General features: G+C 42.8%; 1 protein-coding gene across 1 annotated transcript; it reads left to right on the top strand.

Annotated features, from left to right (window-relative positions):
• The first annotated feature begins 1,645 nt into the window (after positions 1–1,645).
• LOC127003523 (uncharacterized) lies at positions 1,646–9,708 on the top strand. The gene is made up of 5 exons (XM_050870358.1): positions 1,646–1,711; positions 6,309–6,397; positions 6,717–6,766; positions 7,618–7,706; positions 9,169–9,708. Exons 1-5 carry the CDS (start codon positions 1,700–1,702, stop codon positions 9,379–9,381), a joined length of 453 nt encoding a protein of 150 aa, XP_050726315.1. The 5' UTR covers positions 1,646–1,699; the 3' UTR covers positions 9,382–9,708.
• The last annotated feature ends 15,708 nt before the right edge of the window (positions 9,709–25,416 follow it).

Below are 25,416 nucleotides of genomic sequence, written 5' to 3'. Positions count from 1 at the left end.
GGAATGCAAAGTTGATTTAGTGATTTCCTTTTGTTTGTTTTGTGTGTAAATGAAATGTTTGCCCGAGAGTGAATTTGGAGATATTTAGCCATCGTGGTCACGTACACGGAATTAGTTGGAACATCTTGGGAATTCCGTTCGTTAAAAAAAGTAACCATTTGAAAACTCTCTCTCTCTCTGTGTGTGTGTGTGTGCTAAAGTTCTTGTGCGTGCCTTTTTGGTGTGTGTTTGTGTGCGTTCCAGGAATTGGAATGTGATGGGGATGGTTGCCTTAATAAAGAGTGATTTCAAGTGGGTGAGGCTGAGTTTTATCAACTTATAAGCAATACTATTTGAAAAAAATATTTTTAAATGATTTTTAGTTTTCACGAGTCATATTGAAGACTTACTCATCCCCAGGTGGTGCAAGACGCGCGGCCCCCTGAGTTCGGAAAATGTGACGCCTCTGTCGGTGTTACGACACGAAACACGCCACCCGGGACACATGGTTGTTGTTTTGGAGGCTAGAGTCTCTCTCTCTCTCTCAACCCCATATATATATATATATATATATATATATAGATATATATATATATATATATATATATATATATATATATATATATATATATATATATATATATATATATATATATATATATATATATATATATATATATATATATATATATATATATATATATATATATATATATATATATATATATATATATATATATAGAGAGAGAGAGAGAGAGAGAGAGAGAGAGAGAGAGAGAGAGAGAGAGAGAGAGAGAGAGAGAGAGAGAGAGAGAGAGAGAGAGAGAGAGAGAGAGAGAGAGAGAGAGAGAGAGAGAGAGAGAGAGAGAGAGAGAGAGAGAGAGAGAGAGAGAGAGAGAGAGAGAGAGAGAGAGAGAGAGAGAGAGAGAGAGAGAGAGAGAGAGACACACACACACACACACACACACACACACATGCATACAATAATGAACGCACTGGTATGTTATCATCTGCCATCCGGTATCGTGAGACATCCCTTACTTATTCTAGCCACGCGGAACCCAAAATCTAATATCATAGAGTAACCAAGTGAAGCATCTAAGCGTAAAAAGTACCAAGGAGGACCTAAAAAGCGATGCAAAGCTTATTAGGTCACAAGAAGATGGAGAAGAGTGATTGTTGATATCTAGTTGTATACATACATGTGTCGTCATTTTCTTTTTTAATAGAATAAATAAACCTGTATGGCACAGATCCCGAAAAGCAGTCGACAAAAGACACGGTACTGTGTCGAATTTCATGTATGTATTCAGGATGGGATGTCTCACGATACCCGGATGTCTCATGACACCACACAGGCGCTCACAAAAACATTAAAAGTAATAGCAGAGGGCGGCATGGCAACACCTGGAGAGGAAGATTCACCAGAGATGTTTTTGTGGACCCAGTCGCGGTGACCTTCACAAAGGCTGAGAGTTCATCTTGATATGTCTTCCAGTCTACGCTGAAAACTAATTTCAGTTTGTACCATTTTCAAAATAAAACAAAAATGCGAGGAGTAGCTCAATGACATAGAATAATTATTATGCTTAAGCATCTTTTAGACGGCAACACCATCAGAGCATTGGTAACGCTGCAGACGCTCATGCAATCCAGATCAGAGGGGTATATAAGGGACTTCCCCGCTCCACGACAGCCTTCTGATCAGAACAACGACAAGATGAAGACCTTCGTAAGTATTTGTACGATTATTCATGGAAGGAATACATTGCTGAAACTGCACTACCATTGAGTGATTAGAATGTTCTTGTAATTAATTAGAAATTGGTGCTAAAACAGCTCATAAACCTGGAGTAATTATACATAGGCTTCCTTTACTTCGTGTAGATTGTAAAGTCACTTATAATGTTGTAGTAGATTTTAACAATTTCAACTATATATATATATATATATATATATATATATATATATATATATATATATATATATATATATATATATATATATATGTCTGTGTGTGTGTGTGTGTGTGTGTGTGTGTGTGTGTGTGTGTGTGTGTGTAATTCACCCCTTGGTCTGCTGCGGGTCTCTCTCGAGACAGCCAGCCGTTCCCCTACGGAAGGAGCTCAGTGACCGATCTTTGGGGAGGACTGAGACCACTCACACGCAAAACACCGCGACAACGAGGTCACAACTCCTCGCCTTACGTCGCGTACCTACTCACTTCTCGGTAAACAGGGGCTACACGTGAAAGAAGATAAACCCAACTTATCTTCACCCGGTTGGGAAATCGAACCGATGTCCTAGTTGTGAGGTAAATGCTCTAACCACTGAGCTACCGGGCCGTGTGTTTGTGTGTGTGTGTGTGTGTGTGTGTGTGTGTGTGTGTGTGTGTGTGTGTGTGTGTGTGTGTGTGTGTGTTAATTTATATATATATATATATATATATATATATATATATATATATATATATATATATATATATATTGCAACAAAAGAGCCGGCTCAAGGGCAACAAAAAGTGTTTAATAAAAAGCCCGCTACTCACCGCTCCCACAACAGACAAAAGTGAAGAGTGGCCAAAAGAGAGGTCAATTTCGGGTGGAGAGGTGTGTTGATACTCCCTTCTTGAAAGAGGACAAGTCATAGGCAGGAGGAAATACAGATGAAGGAAGGCTGTTCCAGAGTTTACCAGTGTAAGGGATGAAGGAGTGAAGATGGTTTGGATAGTATGTGGATGAGCAAGAGTAGAGAGTCGTGTGCGGCTGGGCCGCGGGAGGGGAGAGGCATGCAGTTAGCAAGTTCAAAAGAGCAGTCAGCGTGTAATTATCAGAGAGTGGGCAAGTGCGGTACTCAGTGCGGCAGTGCGGTAGTACCGCATCACAAAAAAAGTACCGCACTACCGCAAAATTTCTGAAAATACCACACTACCGCGGACCGCACTAAAAAATCCTGCGGTACTTTTTTGCGATACTTCGAAAACTATCGACGACGACCTTTGCAGTGCGGCATGCTCACATAAATGTCTTTATTTTTTTATTTTTACAGTGAATCGGTATCAGTCATCAGAATCAGAGATTCAATCATTCTAACTTTTCAGTTATTGTTCAAAATTAAATACTAAATAGACAGACTAAACTACTTTACAGTGCGGTGCCAACCATTTGAAACCCGGACCCGTCCGTGGTGCCGGCCGTTTTTTAGGGGAGCTTAAAAAATCCTAAGCAATTGTAAGATAATGGAAAAAACATGCAAAAAGTGGTTTAGCACTGTTAAAACAAATCTGTTGTAAATTAAGGCAATTGTACTATTTTAAGCATGTTTCCTCTTTTAATTAGATAGCCAGGATAGGCACTGAAGATTTTTTTTATTTTGACTACAGCTATTGCAGTACCGCACACCGCGTACCGCACTTTTCCGATTTCCCGTGAAATGATTACTGCTTCCAGGAGAGAGACCCCTCTGTGTGTGCCCAGCGCACTACAGAGGCGACTGTCTCTGGAATGGGGGCATACATTCCACGTACTTTTTCTACTCCTCATGCTAAAAAGCCTGTTTTTAATCACGCTTGTTCTCGTGCTGTCAAAGATAGAGAGGCAGCTCACAAAAGGTACCAGAGCCTTCGAACTTTCGCTAACCATGATTTTTATATTTCCGCCCAAAATCGTGCCACATCTATTCTTCAACTTACCAAAAACTCCTTTATCCATAGCAAATGTCAACACCTTGCTTTCTCTAATTCTTCCAGAGACTTCTGGCACTTAACCAAAAATATCTCCTCCAATTTCACTGCCGTCTCATCTATCTCTAAGGCTGAACTCTTCACTCAAACTTTCAAGAATAACTCCGCTCTGGACGATTCTGGGCATATTCCTCTTACTCATCCCCCCTCTGACTCCTTCATCCCTGTTATTAAGATTCTTAAGAATGATGTTTTCTATGCCCTCTCTGGCCTCAACACTCAGAAAGCATATAGACCTGATGGAGTGCCTCCTATTGTCCTTAAAAACTGTGCTTCCGTGCTGGCACCCTACCTGGTCAAACTCTTTCGTCTCTGCCTATCAACATCTACCTTTCCTTCCTGCTGGAAGTACGCCCTCGTACAGCCTGTGCCTAAGAAGGGTGCCCTTTCCAATCCCTCAAACTACCGCCCTATAGCTTTACTTTCCTGTCTATCTAAAGCTTTTGAATCAATCCTTAACCGGAAGATTCAAAAGCACCTTTCCACATCTAACCTTCTATCTGATCGCTAGTACGGGTTCCGCAAGGGGCGTTCTACTGGCGATCTTCTTGCTCTCTTAACTGATTCTCGGTCCTCCTTTATTAGCCGTTTCGGTGAAACTTTCTTAGTTGCGCTAGACATATCGAAAGCCTTCGATAGAGTCTGGCACAAGTCTTTGCTTTTTAAACTGCTCTCTTTTGGATTCTATCCCTCTCCTGTTCCTTTATCTCCAGTTTCCTTTCCGGCCGTTCTATCTCTGCTGTGGTAGACGGTCACTGTTCTTCCCCTAAACCCATCAACAGTGGTGTTCCACAAGGCTCTGTTCTATCACCCACTTTCTTCCTGTTATTCATCAATGATCTTCTCTCCATAAAAATAAAAATAAACTGTGCTATCCACTCATACCCTGATGACTCCACTCCGCATTATTCAACTTTATTCAACAGAAGACTCTCTCAACAGGAATTACATGACTCCAGACTGGAGGCTGTAGAACGCTTAACCTCAGACCTTACTATAATTTCCGATTAAGGTAAAAGGAACTTTGTGTCCTTCAATGCCTCAAAAACCCAATTTCTCCACCTATCAACTCGACACAATCTTCCAAACATCTATTCCCTATTCTTCGACAACACTCAGCTGTCACCATCTTCAAGACTAAACATCTTCGGTCTATCCTTAACTCAAAATCTTAACTGGAAACTTCACATCTCCTCTCTAACTAAATCAGCTTCCTCGAGGTTGGGCGTTCTGTATCGTCTCCGCCAGTTATTCTCCCCCGCACAGTTGCTATCCATATACAGGGGCCTTGTCCGTCCTCGTATGGAGTATGCATCTCACGTGTGAGGGGGCTCCACTCACACAGCTCTACTGGACAGAGTGGAGTCTCAGGCTCTTCGTCTCATCAGCTCTCCTCGTCTTACTGATAGTCTTCTACCTCTTAAATTCCGCAGCTATGTTGCCTCTCTTTCTATCTTCTATCGTTATTTTCACGGTGACTGCTCCTCTGAACTTGCTAACTGCTTGTCTCCCCCCTTCCCGCAGCCACGCTGCACACGACCTTCTTCTCATACTCATTCCTTTACTGTCCAAATCCCTAACGCACGAGTTAACCTGCATCTTCACTCTTTCATCCCTCACGCTGGTAAACTCTGGAACAATCTTCCTTCATCAGTATTTCCTCCTGCCTACGACTTCAACTCTTTCAGGAGGAGTGTATCAGGACATCTCTCCTCCCGAAATTAACCTCTCTTTTTGGCCCCTCCTTTGACCTATATATATATATATATATATATATATATATATATATATATATATATATATATATATATATATATATATATATATATATATATATATATATATATATATATATTCTTCTTAACTCAGCACAGCATTTGTGTGAAATGTGATGTATGTGATGACCCGAGACCATGAGGTTTTCAGGACCGCAAAGTGACGTAGTCTCCTATGAGAGAGCGGGAAAAGTGTAGTTGTAGTTGTAGTTGCATAGACATAGGGAATACAATATTCTGAAATAAATTTAAAACTTGAAGTAGCTCAAGATGTCTGGGCTTCGAGGAAGGACCAAAGTTGTATGGAATGTTTGCCAGTTAACACACAATCATGCACTGATTATCACGCCGTACTTTGCAGTCACTCCTAAAAAAGGGGAGCGTGACAAGGTGAGTATCTATTTTTTTATATTGTTTTCGCCAGTTTTCTTATCGAGCAGTGGTTCCCTCGGTGTGCGGTATAGCCCAGTTGAGGGCTGTGGTAAGATCTGATGGGGCGATGAGGAAGAAAAGTGTGGTAGGGGAGCGGCAGAGTGGTATTAGGAGTAAATAATAATTAATAATGTTTTGTTTGAACAAAATCTGAAAAAAAATGAATGACGAATTCTATCACAATCACTAAGGCTAAGCTCAACTTATACTTATGCAGCATAACTAAATGCCCCCCCCCCCAAAAAAAAAAGGTGTGTTTGCATGTGTGTGGCTGGGTGTTGGGGTTGCGCTAGGAACTCACCTGGGAGCTAAGAGGGAGCCAGCCTAGGAAAGTGTGGGAATCACTGTTGTAGAGGAAGCTGATCTTCTCAATTTTACAGATAATATTTACAACATTGGTGGCTGCGGCGGCGGCCTTTCCTATGGGCAATAATGTGGCTCTGGACGGGCAGTTTGTTTTGGCAAAGGAGTGAGTTGGTTATAAGAACTTCTCATAAAACATTCCAATTTCATGAACAATATGAAATATATATATATATATATATATATATATATATATATATATATATATATATATATATATATATATATATATATATATATATATATATATATATATATATATATATATATATATATATATATATATATATATATATATATATATATATATATATTTTTTTTAGCAACTCCTTTTCTGTAATTATATTTTGAGAGATTATAATTATATCATGACTGCACGAAATGCTGTCAAAGGTTTTATAACTTTTCATATGTGTTCTTTGCAGCTACTCCAATGAGGATGGTACAGAATACTCCGTAAAATATGTTAAGCCCTGTAAGTACATTGGTATGCTGAGATATACAGTATGATAAAATCTTGTTATTAATGATGCTAATTTCAAAATATGCCTTCCTGCTCCACCAGCAACAGCTTCCTGTAGAATATTACAGTGGTCCATCGTGATGGTAATGACAGAATGTGTTGAGGGTGAGATTGATTGTCATAAATTTCCAAAAAAAAAATGTTGTATGAAGCAAACTTGCCCGAAATATAATATCTCTTCCACTGGAATATGCACTACTCCAAGAAATGGCTTATTTTTATTCATAAAAGTTATCATGGCTCAACCTGGTTTCCTGTCTCACGCAACTCGGTTTTCCTCAACTGTAAATAGCACCCTCATTGAAAAATAATAAAACTAGTAATTGAAATTCTATCGCCTGGTTAAAGGCGTCTGGTCTTTTTGTTCCGGAAGTTCTGTCATTTTGTACTTTTGTAGATGTTATTCTTCTCTTCGCTGGCTGTTAGATGTGCAGGTACAAACATTTAGTAACTACTTCGTACGAATCGAGCCACATCAGATTTTCCTTAGAGGACTGACATCTCTTTCTCCTTCTCATTATCATCTTCATCATTCATTAGCCATTACTGGTCTACTACAGGACAAATGCCTTTCCCAACGATCTACACCTTCCTCAGTCAGGTGCCCGCTCTCTCTCTCTCTCTCTCTCTCTCTCTCTCTCTCTCTCTCTCTCTCAATCTATTTATCTACCTATCTCTCTGCCTCTGAATTTCTCATAGAGTTCCCACATTCCTGTGTGTGTGTGTGTGTGTGTGTGTGTGTGTGTGTGGTGCTGAAGAGGGTTAGGAGGCACGTGGTAATGATGTAACTTTCTCTTCCTAAGACACCCCTGGACAGCGAATGCCCCGTTTCGATCTATCGCTTGACAGCTCCGAAGAAGTCTTCCATTTCCTGGCCAGTCAGCAGGAAGGGGTATGTACAGCCACACTCGGTTATCGCTAACTCTCATAGACTGAGTACATCAATTTACCGCAACATGGTGTGTATTTTTTGTCTTTTGTTGTTTTGTTTATAACAACAACGTTATCCTTGTGACAAAAATGACTTTGGTCACATGCCAAGTCTTCCGTTGCGTCAATTGCTTTATGGATTAGGCCGAGGATAAAATAAAGAAAACGAAAAAAAAAAAAAAACGATTCCATATTATTTTTTTACATTAGAGAAAGCAACCCAAGGGAAAAGTAAGAGAATAATAAAGCCCGCTATTCACTGCCCCTATAAAAGAAACTATAGATGAGTGGTCAAAAGAGAGGTCAATCTCGGGTGGAAAGGCGTCTCGATACTCTCCTCTTGAAATAGGCTAAGTCGTAGCCAAGAGGAAATACAGACGAAGGATGATTGTTAAATAGTTTACCAGTGTAGTGATGGATGAATAACGATACTGAGACTCTTGCATAAGGGATTTCGACAGTATAGGGATGACCAAGAGTAGAAAGTCAAGTGTAGCATGACCGCGGGAGTGGGGGAGTCATGTAGTTAGCAAGCTCAGAAGAGCAGTCAGCATCAAAATATCGATAGAAGATAGAAGGAAATGCAACATTAAGGCGGAATTTAAGAGATAGAAGACTGTCAGTAAGAGAAGGGGAGTTGATGAGACGAAGAGATTTAGATTCTACTCTGTTCAGAGAGCTGTTTGTGTGGAGTTCCCCCCACACATGAGATGCATACTCTTTACGCAGGCGGACAAAGCTATTGTAGATGGATTGCATTTGGGGGAAAGAACTGGTGGAGACGATAGCGGAACCCATACTGGCGATCAGAAAGTTCAGAAGTTGATAGATGCTTAAAAAACTTTTGTGTTAAGGATTGTTTCAACAGCTTTAGAAAGACAAGAAAGTAAAGCTATAGGACGGTAGTTTGAAGGATTAGGGCGGTCACCCCACTTATGCACAGGCTGTATGGCGTACTTCCAATAGGGAGGAAAGATAGATGTTGAAAGGCAAAGACGAAACAGTTTGATCAGGCAACGTGTCAGCACGGAAACAGTTTTTAAAGGACAATAGGATGCACTCCATCAGGACCATAAACCTTCTGAGAATTGAGGATTGAGAATACATACTTAGGAAAGTACCGATAAATGTATCCATTTTGGATTGCAAAATGCTTGGTTACATAAAAGTAGCTTTAATTTTTCATTACGTCAGCTGGAATAGTGAATTGATGCTTACCAATTTCTTACAACATGCATGCTACATAAGTGGTGCATGACATGTCTACACTCCTACAGGGACTGGAAATTTTATTGTATTGTACTTCAGGCATACACCAAGCCTTGACCTAGACCTGGTGGCTAGGGAGTTTATTGCAAGGTGACTCCATATTTTAGTCCGCAACAGTACATAAGTAGTGAATAACAAGTCTTACACTCCAACAGGGGCAGAAAAGCTGGGCAGAGCGAGTGAGGAGTCTTCAGCAGGTACTGAACACCGGCCTGGATGTGTCGGATGAACTCTTCCATCGTATGCACTCCACAGGCATCAACCTTCCGACAGACCGTCAGTACTTTGTAGATTCTTCCGGAGAAATTTACTACGACAAAACAACAAAGCAGAAACCGGGAGGTGGAGTGCGGCCATTTAGAAAATAAGCTTCTTTGTTGGTGAGAGGTTGGTCAGCTATCTTATGTTATCGAGAAGTGGAGCTCTGATGCACCTGCAATTCAATGCCAGTGCTTTGAACTGTTGAACTATCAATAGGAACATGTAGCAGGTAACATTACCATGATACCTTGTAGATAAATTTTGTACCCGTAATGTTATAGATACCATAGAATGTACCGTGCAGGCCAGGTTCGTTTTCTAATGGTATCAATTTTGGGGTTACTTTAGAAAAATGAATGTAGACCAGTTTCACTGAAATGTCATGGAAACCTGGTGCCACTTAAAAAAATAAAGAAAAAAACATATCAAACTTCTTTTGGGGTAGTTTGATAAACAAGTGTCTTCTATTAAAAGCTAATGTTGAAAATTGTTTCACGCACTTTGAGAAGCAAAAATGACTGCAACTAATATGAAAGAAAAACAGTAAGAACATTTGGGATAAAGGTAAGTTGAAGCTGGAGGCTTACATTAATTCTCACCTGCTGACAGCCTTGAACTCGTGGGACACTAACTCAATAGGGAGAAATTGATCAACAGTAAAAAAAAAAAAAAAAAAAAAAAGCGAGAATAACTGCAACTAAAGTAAAAAAAATGAATTATAGCATACAGTAATCCCGATGCACATTAATCTTTCCTGCTAACAAATTAGCGAAAAAATGGTACGACACTACGTTAGGAGAGCCGGAACCTGTCTGTTGGGGCACTTCGGTACTTCCTGCCCTGCCTGAACACGAGACGAGAGTGAATATTTTGAAACTCAGTTGGCTTTTTTTTTTCACAACAAAGGAGACAGCTCAAGGGCACAAATAAAAGGAAACAATAATAAAAAAAAGCCCGCTACTCGCTGCTCCCAAAAAAAGAATTAAAAGAGGTGGCCGAAAGAGAGGTCAATTTCGGGAAGAGAGGTGTTCTGATCCCTTCTCTTGAAAGATTTCAAGTCGTAGGCAGGAGGAAATACAAATGAAGGAAGATTGTTCCAGAGTTTACCAGCGTGAGGGATGAAAGAGTGAAGATGCTGGTTAACTCTTGCATAAGGGGTTTGGACAGCATAGGCGGGTAGGCGGTGGCCGAAGTGATAGCGTACTGGACCCACATTCGCCGCGTGATGGACGACGCGGGTTCGAATCCTCACGCTACCACTCGGATTTTTCAGTCACCGCCGAGTGTCTTAAAACTACCCACATGCTGTCCTGAAGACCACCCATCAACCCGGACTCTAGAGGAAGCCGTCCAAGCGAATCAAGAACGAGTTCCGGGGGGCAGCATGAGCCAATGCAAGATGGCGCCACTATAAACACTCGCCTGCGCCAGAACGGGCTGGGCCGACCATCAGGCCCCACCTGGAAGAAGCCTTGGGCCGACCATCAGGCCCCACCGGGAAGATGCCTACCGGCGCAATAGGCAACAACGTAAAAAAAAAATAAAAAAAAAATAGGGATGAGCATGAGTAGAAAGTCATGTGCTGCGGGACCGCGGGAGGGAGGGATGCATGCAGTTAGCAAGTTCAGAAGAGCAGTCAGCGTGGAAATATCGATAGAAGATAGAAAGAGAGGCAACATCGCGACGGGATTTAAGAGGTAGAAGACTATCAGTATGAGGAGGAGAGCTGATGAGACGAAGAGCCTTAGACTCCACTCTGTCCAGAAGAGCTGTGTGAGTGGAGCTCCCCCACACGTGAGATGCATACTCCATACGAGGGCGGACAAGGCCCCTGTATATGGATAGCAACTGCGTGGGGGAGAAGAACTGGCGGAGACGATACAGAACGCCCAACCTCGAGGGAGCTGATTTAGCGAGAGAGGAGATGTGAAGTTTCCAGTTGAGATTTTGAGTTAAGGATAGACCGAGGATGTTTAGTGTTGAAGATGGTGATAGCTGAGTGTTGTCGAAGAATAGGGGATAGGTGTTTGGAAGATTGTGTCGAGTTGATAGGTGGAGAAATTGAGTTTTTGAGGCATTGAAGGACACGAGGTTCCTTCTCCCCTAGTCGGAAATGATAGCAAGGTCTGAGGTTAAACGTTCTGCAGCCTCCAGTCTGGAGTCGTGTACTTCCTGTTGAGAGGGTCTTCTATTGAAAGAAGTTGAATAATGCAGAGTTGAGTCGTCGGCGTATGAGTGGAGAGGACAGTTTGTTATGGAAAGAAGATCATTGATGAATAACAGGAAGAGAGTGGGTGATAGGACAGAGCCCTGTGGAACGCCACTGTTGATAGGTTTAGGGGAAGAACAGTGACCGTCTACCACCGAAGAGAAAGAACGTCCGGAAAGGAAACTGGAGATAAAGGAACAGAGAGAGGGATAGAATCCGAAAGAGGGCAGTTTAAAAAGCAAAGACTGTTGCCAGATTCTATCGAAGGCTTTTGATATGTCTAGCGCAACAGAAAAAGTTTCACCGAAACGGCTAAGAGAGGATGACCAAGAGTCAGTTAGGAGAGGAAGAAGATCGCCAGTAGAACGCCCCTTGCGGAATCCATACTGGCGATCAGATAGAAGGTTAGAAGTGGAAAGGTGCTTTTGAATCTTCCGGTTAAGGATTGATTGAAAAGCTTTAGATAGACAGGAAAGTAAAGCTATAGGGCGGAAGTTTGAGGGATTGGAACGGTCACCATTCTTAGGCACAAGCTGCACAAAGGCATACTTCCAGCAGGAAGGAAAGGTAGATGTTGATAGGCAGAGACGAAAGAGTTTGACCAGGCAGGGTGTCAGCACGGAAGCACAGATTTTAAGGACAATAGGAGGCACTCCATCAGGTCCATAAGACTTCTGAGAGTTGAGGCCAGAGAGAGCATAGAAAACATCATTTGGAAGAACCTTAATAACAGGCATAAAGGAGTCAGAGGGGGGATGAGTAGGAGGAATATGCCCAGAATTGTCCAGGGTGGAGTTCTTACAGAAAGTTTGAGCGAAGAGTTCAGCCTTAGAGACAAATAAGACGGCAGTGCTGTCGTCAGGGTTAAGGAGAGGAGGGAAAGAGGAAGAAGTGAAATTTGAGGAGATATTTTTGGGTAGATGCCAGAAGTCACGGGAAGAATTAGAAGAAGCAAGGTGTTGACATTTTCTATTGATAAAAGAAGTTTTGGTAAGTCGGAGAATAGATTTGGCACGATTCAGGGCTGAAATGTAAAGGTCAAAGTTAGCGGGAGTTCGAAGGCTCTGGAACCTTTTGTGAGCTGCCTCTCTATCTTTAATAGCACGAGAACAAGCTTGATTAAACCAAGGCTTTTTAGCATGAGGAGTAGAGAGAGAACGTGGAATGTATGCCTCCATTCCAAAGACAATCACCTCTGTGATGCACTGGGCACACACAAAGGGGTCTCTCTCCTGGAAGCAGTAATCATTCCACGGGAAATCGGAAAAGTACATCCTCAGGTCGTCCCACCGAGCTGAAGCAAAATGCCAGAAGCATCGCCTCTTCGGTGGGTCCAGAGGATGTACGGGAGCGATAGGACAGGATACAGAAATAAGGTTATGATCGGAGGAGCCCAACGGAGAGAACAGTTTGACAGAGTAAGCAGAAGGATTAGAGGTAAGGAAGAGGTCTAGAATGTTGGGCCTGTCTCCAAGACGGTCGTGAATACGAGTAGGATGCTGAACCAACTGCTCAAGGTCGTTGAGGAGAGCAAAGTTGTAGGCTTGTTCACCAGGCTGGTCAGTGAAAGAGGATGAAAGCCAAAGCTGGTGGTGAACATTGAAATCTCCCAAGATGGAGATTTCAGCAAAGGGAGAGTGAGTCAAGATGTGCTCCACTTTAGAGTTCAAATAGTCAAAGAATTTTACGTAGTTAGTAGAGTTAGGTGAGAGATAAACAGCACAGATGTATTTAGTAATAGAATGACATTGAAGTCTTAGCCAGATGGTGGAAAATTCAGAAGTGTCAAGGTCGTGGGCACGAGAGCAAGTGATGTCGTTGCGCACGTATTCGCAACATCCAGCTTTGGATTGAAATTTAGGATAGAGATAGTAGGAGGGAACAGAGTAGAGGTTGCTGTCAGTAGCCTCAGAAACCTGTGTTTCGGTGAGGAAGAGAAGGTGAGGTTTAGAGGAGAAGAGATGGTGTTCCACAGAATGAAAATTAGAACGAAGACCGCGAATGTTGCAGAAATTGATAAGGAGGAGGTTCGAGGAGTTATCAGGACACCTCTCAAATCGGCAGCCAGAAGGGGAGTCCTTCCTAGGGGAATTTAGGGTCCCCCCCCCAGGCGGGGACTCCGAGACTTTGTTGTTCATCACCATTTTGAATTGAATTTTGGGAAAAGGTGTGTGTGTTGTGTGAATGTAGTGTGGTGTAGAAAGAGAGAGGAACTGTCTTTAGAGAGCATGCTGAACTGCTCTCTGGTGTTCATGAGACAATAGGGAAACGGTTAGTGTGGACATGGGAAGGGTCTTTGCAGGGCTTCAGCACCCTCCTCGCTTCCCATATATCCTCACCGGGAGAAGCTCACGCCCGTTCGGTAGGTGTCTTCCTACCTACTCCTAGGTGTCCTGTTACAGTGCAATATATCGATAACGCTTGGTAAAACTGTTACATGCTGAAAGGAAATGCGATTCATGGTTTCTACGTACCCAGTTACATTTTCCAAACGTTGAACTCTGAATCCGTGACTCACTATGGGCAGAAATACAAGCATATTGGAGCCATGGACACGTATGACACAGTTCCTGTGCTGGATTTAGACTCAGTTAGTGGCCCGCTAGGCCAGCCATCACCCGTCAGCGTTAATACTCCTTGGTATGTAAAATCTATTCTATTATGATATGTCTGGAACACTGAATGCATCTGGCCTTTAAAATGTGATCTTTCAATATTCAGCTTTAAGGTGGAGGTTCTCGGTTTAGGTAAAATAACTTGAGTTACTTGGAAATATTTGAGGTAATTCGTTGGCATCTGATCCACATATCACGATAGCTGTCAAATGTAAAAGGCGTCGTTTGCCAATTAAATGACTGTACTTTAAATGTCCATTCGCCCTGCCACGCCCACTCTCGGCACGATAAGTCTTGCATTCCTTGTAGTTTGATTTTTTAATGTTTTTTTTTTTGCGTATATTAGGTTCTGATATTTTTGTACGATAACTGCGGCAGAGGAAACAGCTCAATGGTAAAGAAAAAAAGAAAAAGAAACAATAATGAAAAAAAGCCCGCTGCTCGCTGGTCCTGTAAAAGAGTTCAGAGGAGTGGCCGAAAGATAAATCAATTTCGGGAGCAGAGGTGTCTTGTTACCCTCCTCTTGAAAGAGTTCTAGTCGTAGGCTGGAGGAAATACAGATGAAGGAAGATTGTTCCAGAGTTTACCTGCGTGAGGGATGAAAGAGTGAAGATGCTGGTAAACTCGTGCGTAAAGCCCCGTTCACACTGTGCCGACTCTGGGCCACGACAACCCAGCGACTTTTCCATTTGACAAGTCAAAGGGAGGAAGGGGGGGGGTATTGTTATAGTCTTGGTGTGACTGACTGGGGGGGGACGGCTAACCAGTTGCCGCGTTGTAACCTCACGACTCCAGACTCCCGTCATGACGTCGGCGCAGCATTCGGCAACAATCTCAAGACCTCTTTCAAGACATGCCCGACCCTTTCACATCAAAACCAAAGACCTCGTGTACCCTAGAGTCGTGGGTGAACGGGGCTTTAAGCCCCGTTCACACTGTGCCGACTCTCGGCCACGACTACCCACGACTCTAGGGTACACGAGGTCTTGGGTGTTGATGTGAAAGGGTCGGGCATGTCTTAAAAGAGGTCTTGAGATTGTTGCCGAATGCTGCGCCGACGTCGTGACGGGAGTCTGGAGTCGTGAGGGTTAACACGACATCCTGGCAACTAGTTGGCCGAATGTCCCAGACAGTCGGCAAGACACCAAGACTCCAATAAAACCTCCCCCCACTTCTTGGAGCGTGGGAACCAACTTGTCAAATGGAAAAGTCGCTGGGTTGTCGTGGCCCAGAGTCGGCACAGTGTGAACGGGGCTTAAGGGATTTGGACATTAAAGGGATGAGCATGAGTAGAAAGTCGTTTGCGGCGAGGCCGTGGGAGGTGGGGAGGCATGCAGTTAGCAAGTTCAGAAGAGCAGCCAGCGTATAAATATCGATAGAAGAGAGAGAGGTAACATGGCGGCGGAAATCAAGAAGTACAAAGGAAAAGCAAACAGCAACAGACCTCTTGGTCCTAAGTAAGCTGTTTGTTGTTGCTACCATCTACTCTAATCTACGAGTCAGAGACACAGAACAGCAAAGGCGAAGGCTCCTCCCCTCCCACCAGTCCCTCCAGCCGAGGCTGGCATGAAAAGGAAGAATACCATGTAGTATAGAAAAACTATAATGGAATTTTACATGGACAGAAGGAAGATCATTCACGACAACTAAGCGAACACTACCGGAGCAAAATAGCGGATGTTCGGGTTAGCTTCTAAATATTTGTCTAGTCGGTTTTTGAACGTGCAAATAGTTTCGCTTTCGACGACGTTTTGAGGCAAACCATTCCATACATTGATGACACGGTTGAAGAAATGTTTTGATTAATTTGAGTTGAAACGCTTCCTCGTTATTTTGTATCCATTGTTTCTTGTTACACTTGATTGAGAGACTGTAAAATAATCATACATTAACGTTATTGAATCCCTTGAAAATTTTAAACACTTCTAAAAGGTCACCTCTTAGCCTGCGCTGTAATAAGCTGAATAAGTTCAGTTTTTAAGTTTGTCTTCGTACGGTTTGTTTCGCCGTCTAGGGATCATTTTCGTGGCTCGACGCTGCACCCTCTTGAGTTCATCAATATCCTTTCTGTAATCGGAAGACCAAAACTGAACGCAATACTCAAGATGTGGGCGAACTAACGAATTGTACAATGTCAATATTACTTTTTCTGATTTGTGTTCAAATGTACGACCAATAAATCCGATCAGTTTGTTGGCAGTTTTTACTACTTCTGTTCAATGTTGACTCGGTTTAAGATCGTTCGAAATTATTACTCCAAGATCTTTCTCTTTGTTGGCTTCAGAGAGTTGCACTCCGTTAATTTGATAATGAATACGATCGTTGTTGATTCCGATATGCATAACTTTGCACTTTTCAATATTGAAATTCATTTACCATGTTCGTGCCCAACTATTTAAATGTTCAAGATCAGCTTGGAAGTGTTCTTTATCCATTGTCGAAGTGACTCTGCAGGCTATTTTTGTGTCGTCTGCAAATTTCGATATTTTACACGATAGACCCTCGTCAATGTCATTTACGTACACTAAAATCGGAACAGGTCCCTACACCGACCCCTGTGGAACACCGCTTTTGACATCTCGCCAGTCAGATGATATACCATTCATAACTCTGTTTACGGTCGGTAAGCCAGTCTTTGAGCCACTTATGAATTTTACCAGTTATACTGTGAGCTTGCAATTTAATTAGGAGGCGGTTGTGAGGGACTTTGTCATCAGCTCTCCTCCTCCTACTGATAGTCTTCTACTTCTTAAATTCCGACGCGATGTTGCCTCTCTTTCTATATTCTATCGATATTTCCACGCTGACTGCTCTTCTGGACCTGCTAACTGCATGCCTCCCCCCCTCCCGCGGCCCCGCTGCACACGACTTTCTATTCATGCTCATTCCTTTACTGTCCAAATCCCTAACGCACGAGTTAACCAGCATCTTCACTCTTTCATCCCTCACGTTGGTAAACTCTGGAATTTAAAGAGAAGGGTATCAGGACACCTCTCCTCTCGAAATTGACCTCTCTTTCGGCCACCTCTTCTGATTCTTTTTTAGGAGGAGCGAGTAGCGGGCTTTTTTTTTTATTATTGTTTCCTTTTTTTGTGCCATTGAGCTGCCTCCTTTGTTAAAAAAAAATGCTTTCTGAAAATCCAAATATACAATGTTAACTGATTGACTTTCATCGTATACATTAAAGATGTAGTTGAAGAAATCGAGAAGATTAGTCAAACAGGAACGTTTATTTAAAAAAAACATATTGCGAAACCTTAATTAGTCCGTTATCTTAAAAAAAAACTTGACCATTTTTTCGCGAATAATTGTCTGTAAAATTCTGCACACGATTGACGTTAGACTGATCGGTCCATAATTACCTGGTTGCGACTTGTCGCCTTTTTTTTTAAAGATAGGAGTTACGTCAGCGAGTTTCCATTCTAGTGGTACTTTTCCTGTGTTTAGCGACTTTGAGAATATGTTCAAGAGGGGCTTGCTAATCTGCTGATGTTTTGCCTCTTTAATATTTTAATATTTTATCTGGGCCTGGCGTTTTGTTTACTTTAATATTATCGATAATCTGTACTATATCACTTTCTACAATGTCGCTAATACTACTCAAGGATGTGTCATCAATATATCTTGGGGCTTCCGGTTGCCTTTCGGATAAGATTTCTTCTGTAAAAACGGAGGCAGAAAAATCATTCAATATGTTAGCGATTTCTTTATCATCATTCGTGGATTCGCCATTTACAGTTGATATTGGGCCAATACTGGGGGTGAGAACTTTTTTATTTCTTACGTAGACAAAAAAATCTTTAGGATTTGTTTTGCTGGTGCTTGCAATATGAAGCTCTAGGTTTTTTTTTATTGAGACGTATGATTCTTTTTTGTTTCTCGGCGTAATCTTTGGAATTCAATTTTGTCTGTTTCATTATTTGTGATCAAGTATTTGCGACACGCTCGATTTTAATTCTCAATTTGGCGTTTGAGTTGATCGTTCCACCACTTAGGCTTCCAGTTGGCTGTTGGTCGTCTTTTACGGAATGGTACGCATAAATTCACGGCCGTACTTAAAGTTTCTGTGAATGTTTCCCAAGCTTTATTTGTATCTGAGGATGCAGAAATTTCGCTCCAGTCTGCATTCGCTAGTAAATTTCTTACTTTATCAAATTCCGCACGTCAGTAATCAGGTATTCTTTCTTCACTCGTTTTCATGTCCTCTTTGATTTTTTATCTTAAACGAAATCATTCGATGATCGCAGTCGCTGAATTCTGTACCAACATTGAGATCATTAACTAGGCTTTCTTTTGTTGTGAGAACAAAATCGAGGATGTTTTTTTTCGCGAGTTGGTTTATGCACATGCTGATAAAGCGCACTTTCTAATAAGTTACTCTTTAGATCTTGACCTGAGTGTATATTTAATGTGTCTCCCCAACTCTTTACTGGTAAGTTAAAGTCTCCAATAATTACAGCTGCAAATTGATTGCATATGTTAGAAATTTTTTGGAACAGCTTTCTGTCTTTTTGCATTGCTTGGTTTGGAGGTCTATAAACAATGCCAATAACTAATTTACTTGAGCGGTTTTTAATTTCAACGAAAACGGTGTCTATATTATTTATTCTTTCTACTTTGATAACACGTGGATTTAAACCAGCTCGAATATATATGACGACGCCACCACCAACTGTGTTTTCTCTGTCGCTAAGAAAAATTGAATAGCCGGGTAAGCTAAATTCCACAACAAAATCTGTTATTTGTATTTAACCATGACTCCGCGACGGCGATAATGTGGAAGTTTTCCGCTGCAGCAAGATCTTCCAGGTCTATGAATTTATTTCGAATGCTGCGGGCATTTACATAACACGCGTTTATATGGTCATGGTGGGATTGGTTGGTGGTCCTTTGATTGTTTACGTGACGTTCTCTATCGGGGCGCCCTTTTTTTTTTTTTTTTTTTTTCTCTGAAAAGTGACACCTGCTCTCTAAGAAGTCTTCCAAGTCTAGCCGGCCAGGCGGGATTTAGATGCACACCATCGCGTTCGTATAAGTCATTTGCACTATAAAAGTTATTCCAAAAGTTCACAAACTCGACATTTTCTTGAGCACATAATGACTTTAGTCAGATGTTAGTGCTGAAGGCTTTGCTGTAAAAAGCATTACTTTCTCTCATCCGCGGGAGGATACCAGATATCATTATGTTGTTTGTTTTTTCCTTGAATTGTCGGATCAGTCTACGATACTTTTCCATTAATTCTTCTGAACGATTGGCCTTTACGTCGTTCGTTCCGACATGGATGACGAACACTGAATTTTGGTCCGAGCCGGTCATAACATCGTCGCGCGCCGCAGTGATGCCATCTACACCTATACCAGGGAAACACATGCGCTTATGTTTCTCATATGAAGCACGACCACAAAATTCTGTTAACTGACCTCTGATCATTGAATCGCCAATTAATCGGGTTTCGTGTTCCTCATCAATTTTTTTCTTTAAAATAGCAAATCGATTGAAGGTCGTGAATTGCAACATTTTTCTTGGCGTATAAGGCCTGGCTACATTCCTTACAGGAATGAAACCGTCATCAGGTGCTTCGGTACTCGGATTTCTCGTGACTTGGGCATAGGTCGGTTCGGTCGGGTTGGGCAAAGAAGGGGCAGTGTCGCTAGCCTGCTGCACAACTATGTTGGCCGCAACAAACTCCTTCAGGGATTTGTGTTGTTTTCTAGGATGTCATATTTCATTTTCAAATCGTCGTACTTACGGTCACTAACACAAAAGCGACAAGCAGAGGAGTTTCTAAAATACTTAGGAGCGAACTTCTCGCAACATACTTCGCAATCTCTCAGGTTGGACGGCATTTTGTATTAGCAATTTCTTAACTGACAATGAAAGCAATTAGAGCGCAGTTACTGTAAAACTTAAGGGTGTCACCATAATACAATTTTAAAAAGTTCAATGCATAGAAAAGAGATACTGCGGTTTCTCAGTGCCCCAGGAAAATAAAGGTATGGAGACCTCCGCAGGGCCAGAAAAACCCAGAAAATGGCAATTATGAGTGATGAGCCTTCGGATTTGAGGCTGGCAAGCTTGTCAACCCGGTCGAATTTGTTCTTGAGCTTTGTCCCCAAAAGACTGGGGCCGGCGTGGATACCCATCACCCACACTGGGTAGAGAGAAAGGAGTCAGCCACCCAAGAGCATCACAACATGTGTCCCCCTTCAAGCACGAGCCTTGCGGGCCCTGGCCCAAGGCACCTGTCACCAGGTGTGCTCCGAGGGCTCCGCAGGAAAAGAAGAACATCGCCTCGAAGACTCCGAAGTGACTAGAACCTCCCGGGATAGTGAGAGAAACATCGGAGGAAGACTGAGACTAGAGGCTGGGTAGAATACCTGTAGAAAGGCAGGAAAGGAAGGGATGTATCCTCTAAGTGTAGGGGAAGGTGACAACCCTTAGATAGACTACCCATAGGAAGGAAAAAAGGTAATAGTCCGGAGAGAAAGAAAGAAGTCCCTTTTAGTCGCCTTTTACGACACGCAGGGAATACGGTGGTGGAATTCTTACACCCCCCAATGACAGGAAGAGTAAAAGGAGGAGAGCTGATGAGACGAAGAGCCTTAGACTCCACTCTTTTCAAGAGAGCTGTGTGAGTGGAGTCCCCCCACACGTGAGATGCATACTCTATACGAGGGGCGGACAAGGCCCCTGTATATGGATAGCAACTGTGCGGAGCAGAAGAACTGGCGGAGACGATACAGAACACCCAACCTCGAGGAAGCTGATTTAGTGAGAGAAGAGATGTGAAGTTTCCAGATAAGATTTTGAGTTAAGGATAGACCGAGGATGTTCAGTGTTGAAGAAGGTGACAGCTGAGTGTTGTTGAAAAATAGGGGATAGGTGTTTGGAAGATTGTGTCGAGTTGATAGGTGGAGAAATTGGGTTTTTGAGGCATTGAAGGACACAAGGTTCCTTTTACCCCAATCGGAAATGATAGCAAGGTCTGAGGTTAAGCGTTCTGTGGCCTCCAGTCTGGAGTCTTGTAATTCCTGTTGAGAGGGTCTTCTGTTGAAAGAAGTTGAATAATGCGGAGTCGAGTCGTCAGCGTATGAGTGGATAGGACAGTTTGTTATGGAAAGAAGATCATTGATGAATACGAGGAAGAGGGTGGGCGATAGGACAGAGCCCTGTGGAACACCACTGTTGATAGGTTTAGGGGAAGAACAGTGACCGTCTACCACAGCAGGGATAGAACTGCCGGAAAGAAAACTGGAGATAAAGGATCAGAGAGAAGGATATAATCCGAAAGAGGGCAGTTTAGAAAGCAAAGACTTGTGCCAGACTCTATCGAAAGCTTTCGATATGTCTAGCGGAACTGAGAAGTTTTACCGAAACGACTAATAATAAGAGTTGATGACCAAGAGTCTGTTAAGAGAGCAAGAAGATCGCCAGTAGAATGCCCTATGCGGAACCCATAATGGCGATCAGCTAGAAGGTCAGAAGCGGAAAGGTGCATTTGAATCTTCCGGTTGAGGCGAGCGTCCGGATAGCAGGCCGAAAAAAAAAGGTTTTAGGTAGAATTCCTTATGGTTCCTTAATTATAAGTGATCCCCCCCCCGCCCCACACACACACACTCAACAGATGTTTTGTTTTATGTAGAAAGTCATGCTAAAACGTTTATATAAGAAAAACCAGCAAAGTTAACATACATCTACTGATTTTCAGGAAAGTCTGGCAAACCTGGGTGAATGTGAGAGCACGGGGTGATGGCTGGGAATGGTACACAATGAAATCAATTCCTGTGTAGTCTTTCTCTCGCCGATATTCGATACCGCTACACCGCACGGTATTTACCCACTGTATCCTGCTTTTTGCCTACTGTCATCCATGGGACGGGTGTCTAAAAAGATCAAGCAGAGGAGGGACACCTGGCAGAAGAACATGGACGCAAAAAGACAGCGTGTTGAACCTGACACCACTACCGCCTCAGATGCTTCCGCAACTCTGATACCCCTCGCTTGACGAGGTAATACCTTGCCTTTAGGAAGGGCAGGGGGGGACTAGGAGCCTGATATGCTTAGACATACATCTGATTGTATTATCAGATTGTAGATAATCATAAAAAAGCACATTATATACCTGAAAATACATCCTAGTGTGTTATAACAGGTGCGAGATCGATTGATAAACTTTATCTGCCCGTATCTCATAATATATATATATATATATATATATATATATATATATATATATATATATATATATATATATATATATATATATATATATATATATATATATATATAAAGGAGACAGCTCAAGGGCCCCCAAAAAGGAAACAATAATAAAAAAGCCCGCTACTCGCTGCTCCTAAAAAGAATCAAAAGAGGTGGCCGAAAGAGAGGTCAATTTCGGGAGGAGAGGTGTCCTGATACCCTTCTCTTGAAAGAGTTAAAGTCGTAGGCAGGAGGAAATACAGATGAAGAAAGATTGTTCCAGAGTTTACCAGCGTGAGGAATGAAAGAGTGAAGATGCTGGTTAACTCTTGCACAAGGGGTTTGGACAGTATAGGGATGAGCATGAGTAGAAAGTCGTGTGCAGCGGGGCCGCGGGAGGGGGGGAGGCATGCAGTTAGCAAGTTCAGAAGAGCAGTCAGCGTGGAAATATCGATAGAAGATAGAAAGAGAGGCAACATCGCGACGGAATTTAAGAGGTAGAAGACTACCAGTATGAGGAGAGCTGATGAGACGAAGAGCCTTAGACTCCACTCTGTCCAGAAGAGCTGTGTGAGTGGAGCTCCCCCACACTTGAGATGCATACTCCACACGAGGGCGGACAAGGCCCCTGTATATGGATAGCAACTGCGCGAGGGAGAAGAACTGGCGGAGACGATACAGAACGCCCAACCTTGAGGAAGCTGATATAGCGAGAGAGGAGATGTGAAGTTTCCAGTTGAGATTTTGAGTTAAGGATAGACCGTGGATGTTTAGTGTTGAAGATGGTGATAGCTGAGTGTTGTCGTAGAATAGGGGATAGGTGTTTGGAAGATTGTGTCGAGTTGATAGGTGGAGAAATTGAGTTTTTGAGGCACTGAAGGACACAAGGTTCCTTCTGCCCCAATCGGAAATGATAGCAAGGTCTGAGGTTAAGCGTTCTGCAGCCTCCAGTCTGGAGTCGTGTACTTCCTGCTGTGATGGTCTTCTATTGAAAGAAGTTGAATAATGCAGAGTGGAGTCGTCGGCGTATGAGTGGACAGGACAGTTAGTTATGGAAAGAAGATCATTGATGAATAACAGGAAGAGAGTGGGTGATAGGACAGAGCCCTGTGGAACACCACTGTTGATAGGTTTAGGGGAAGAACAGTGACCGTCTACCACCGAAGAGAAAGAACGGCCGGAAAGGAAACTGGAGATAAAGAAACAGAGAGAGGGATAGAATTCGAAAGAGGGCAGTTTAGAAAGCAAAGGCTTGTGCCAGACTCTATCGAAGGCTTTCGATATGTCTAGCGCAACAGAGAAAGTTTCACCGAAACGGCTAGGAGAGGATGACCAAGAGTCAGTTAAGAGAGCAAGAAGATCGCCTGTAGAACACCCCTTGCGGAACCCATACTGGCGATCAGATAGAAGGTTAGAAATGGAAAGGTGCTTTTAAGAAGAAGATAAGAACATAAGAACGTAAGGAGTCTGCAAGAGATCGGGTGGCCTATACAAGGCAGCTCCTGTACACTCAACCCCACTTTACCTTACCATCCATGGCTTTATCTAACCTCTTCTTGAATGTATCTACGGTATTAGCACCCACAACATGGCCCCCAAGCCTGTTTCATTCGTCCACCACTCTATTGGTGAACCAATTCTTGCCTATGTCTTTGTTAAATCTGCATTTGTCTAACTTAAAACCATTGCTACGCGTCCTACCCGGCTCTTTTACAATCAAAATCTTATTGACATCCCTTTTATTAAATCCCTTCATCCATTTATAGACTTCGATCAAGTCTCCTCGCAACCTTCGCCTTTCTAGCGAGTGTAGATTTAACTGCTTCAGCCTGTCTTCATAAGGCAAGTTTCTCACCCCCTGAATCATCTTTGTCATCCTCCTCTGTACAGATTTTAACATCTTGATATCCATTCTACAGTAGGGGGACCACAACTGAACTGCATAATCGAGATGAGGTCTAACTAGTGCTAAGTAAAGTTTGAGGATGACTTCAGCGCTCCTATTGCTTACGCTCCTTGAGATGAAACCAAGTACTCTGTTTGCCCGATTTTTAGCCTGAATGCATTGAGCCCTAGGACGGAGGTCAGCGCTCACTAGGACTCCTAGGTCTCTCTCACGCCCAGACCTACTTAAAGGAGTGCCATTTAAGGAGTAATTGTGTGAGGAGTTATTCCTACCTACACTCAGAATGCTACACTTCCCGACATTGAATTCCATATGCCACTTACCCGCCCAATCATATAGTCTGTCAAGCTCATCCTGGAGAACGCTAGCGTCCCTGTCTGATTGGATTACTCTACCGATCTTGGTATCATCTGCGAACTTGCTGACATCACTACTAATTCCTGTGTCCAAGTCATTGATGTAAATAATAAAGAGCATTGGACCCAGCACCAACCCTTGTGGGACGCCACTTGTAACACTGCCCCATTCAGATTTTTTACCATTGATTTGCACTCTCTGCCTCCTACCACTAAGCCACGCCCTGATCCAGTTCAAAACTTTCCCATCTATGCCGTGAGCCTGTAATTTTAGTAATGGCCGGTGATGGGGAACTTTGTCGAACGCTTTACTGTGTTATAGTAGGATATCAATGTATTATTATTATTTAATATCACCACGAATTAGGCATACAATTGTCAATGGAAAAACCCACGACAGATAGATCACGCCACCTTATAGGAATGTCGTCCGTCAGTGTTTACCGTCTCAGTTTTGTATACTTCGCACTCCGATGGTGCGTGGAGGTCACCTTGACATACGTGACCAATTGTAACAATTATTTTCCAACCTGTAACTCGCGGCTCCTTCACGAGAGTCCGACTGACACACAACGACAGTCGCTCTCGCTCCGTCGCTTCTTGTACATAAAGGCTACGAATATAATTCGCCTTAAGGAAGCTGAAGTCTTAATCAACACCCTTTAAACGCCCCCCGACAAGCCCGTTACATTTGGTTGGCAGCGGTCACCCCGCGCCTGTGCCTTCGCTACCTCGTTCTCCTCCAAGCCACGAGAACTCACCAACAAACTCCGGGGACAGGCGTACAAGGGAAGAAGGAGTCAACGCACCTGCCGTCCGCGGCAACGCACCTGCCGTCCGCGGCAACGCACCTGCC

This window comes from Eriocheir sinensis, chromosome 3 (assembly GCF_024679095.1).
Source record: "Eriocheir sinensis breed Jianghai 21 chromosome 3, ASM2467909v1, whole genome shotgun sequence".
Taxonomy (NCBI): domain Eukaryota; kingdom Metazoa; phylum Arthropoda; class Malacostraca; order Decapoda; family Varunidae; genus Eriocheir; species Eriocheir sinensis.
This window is presented reverse-complemented; position numbering and strand designations above follow the sequence as displayed.

Coding starts and splice junctions, on each gene's coding strand:
- LOC127003523 (XM_050870358.1), top strand. Junction 6,398..6,716: donor CAGTTTGTTTTGGCAAAGGA/GTGAGTTGGTTA, acceptor TGTTCTTTGCAG/CTACTCCAATGAGGATGGTA. Junction 7,707..9,168: donor TGGCCAGTCAGCAGGAAGGG/GTATGTACAGCC, acceptor ACACTCCAACAG/GGGCAGAAAAGCTGGGCAGA.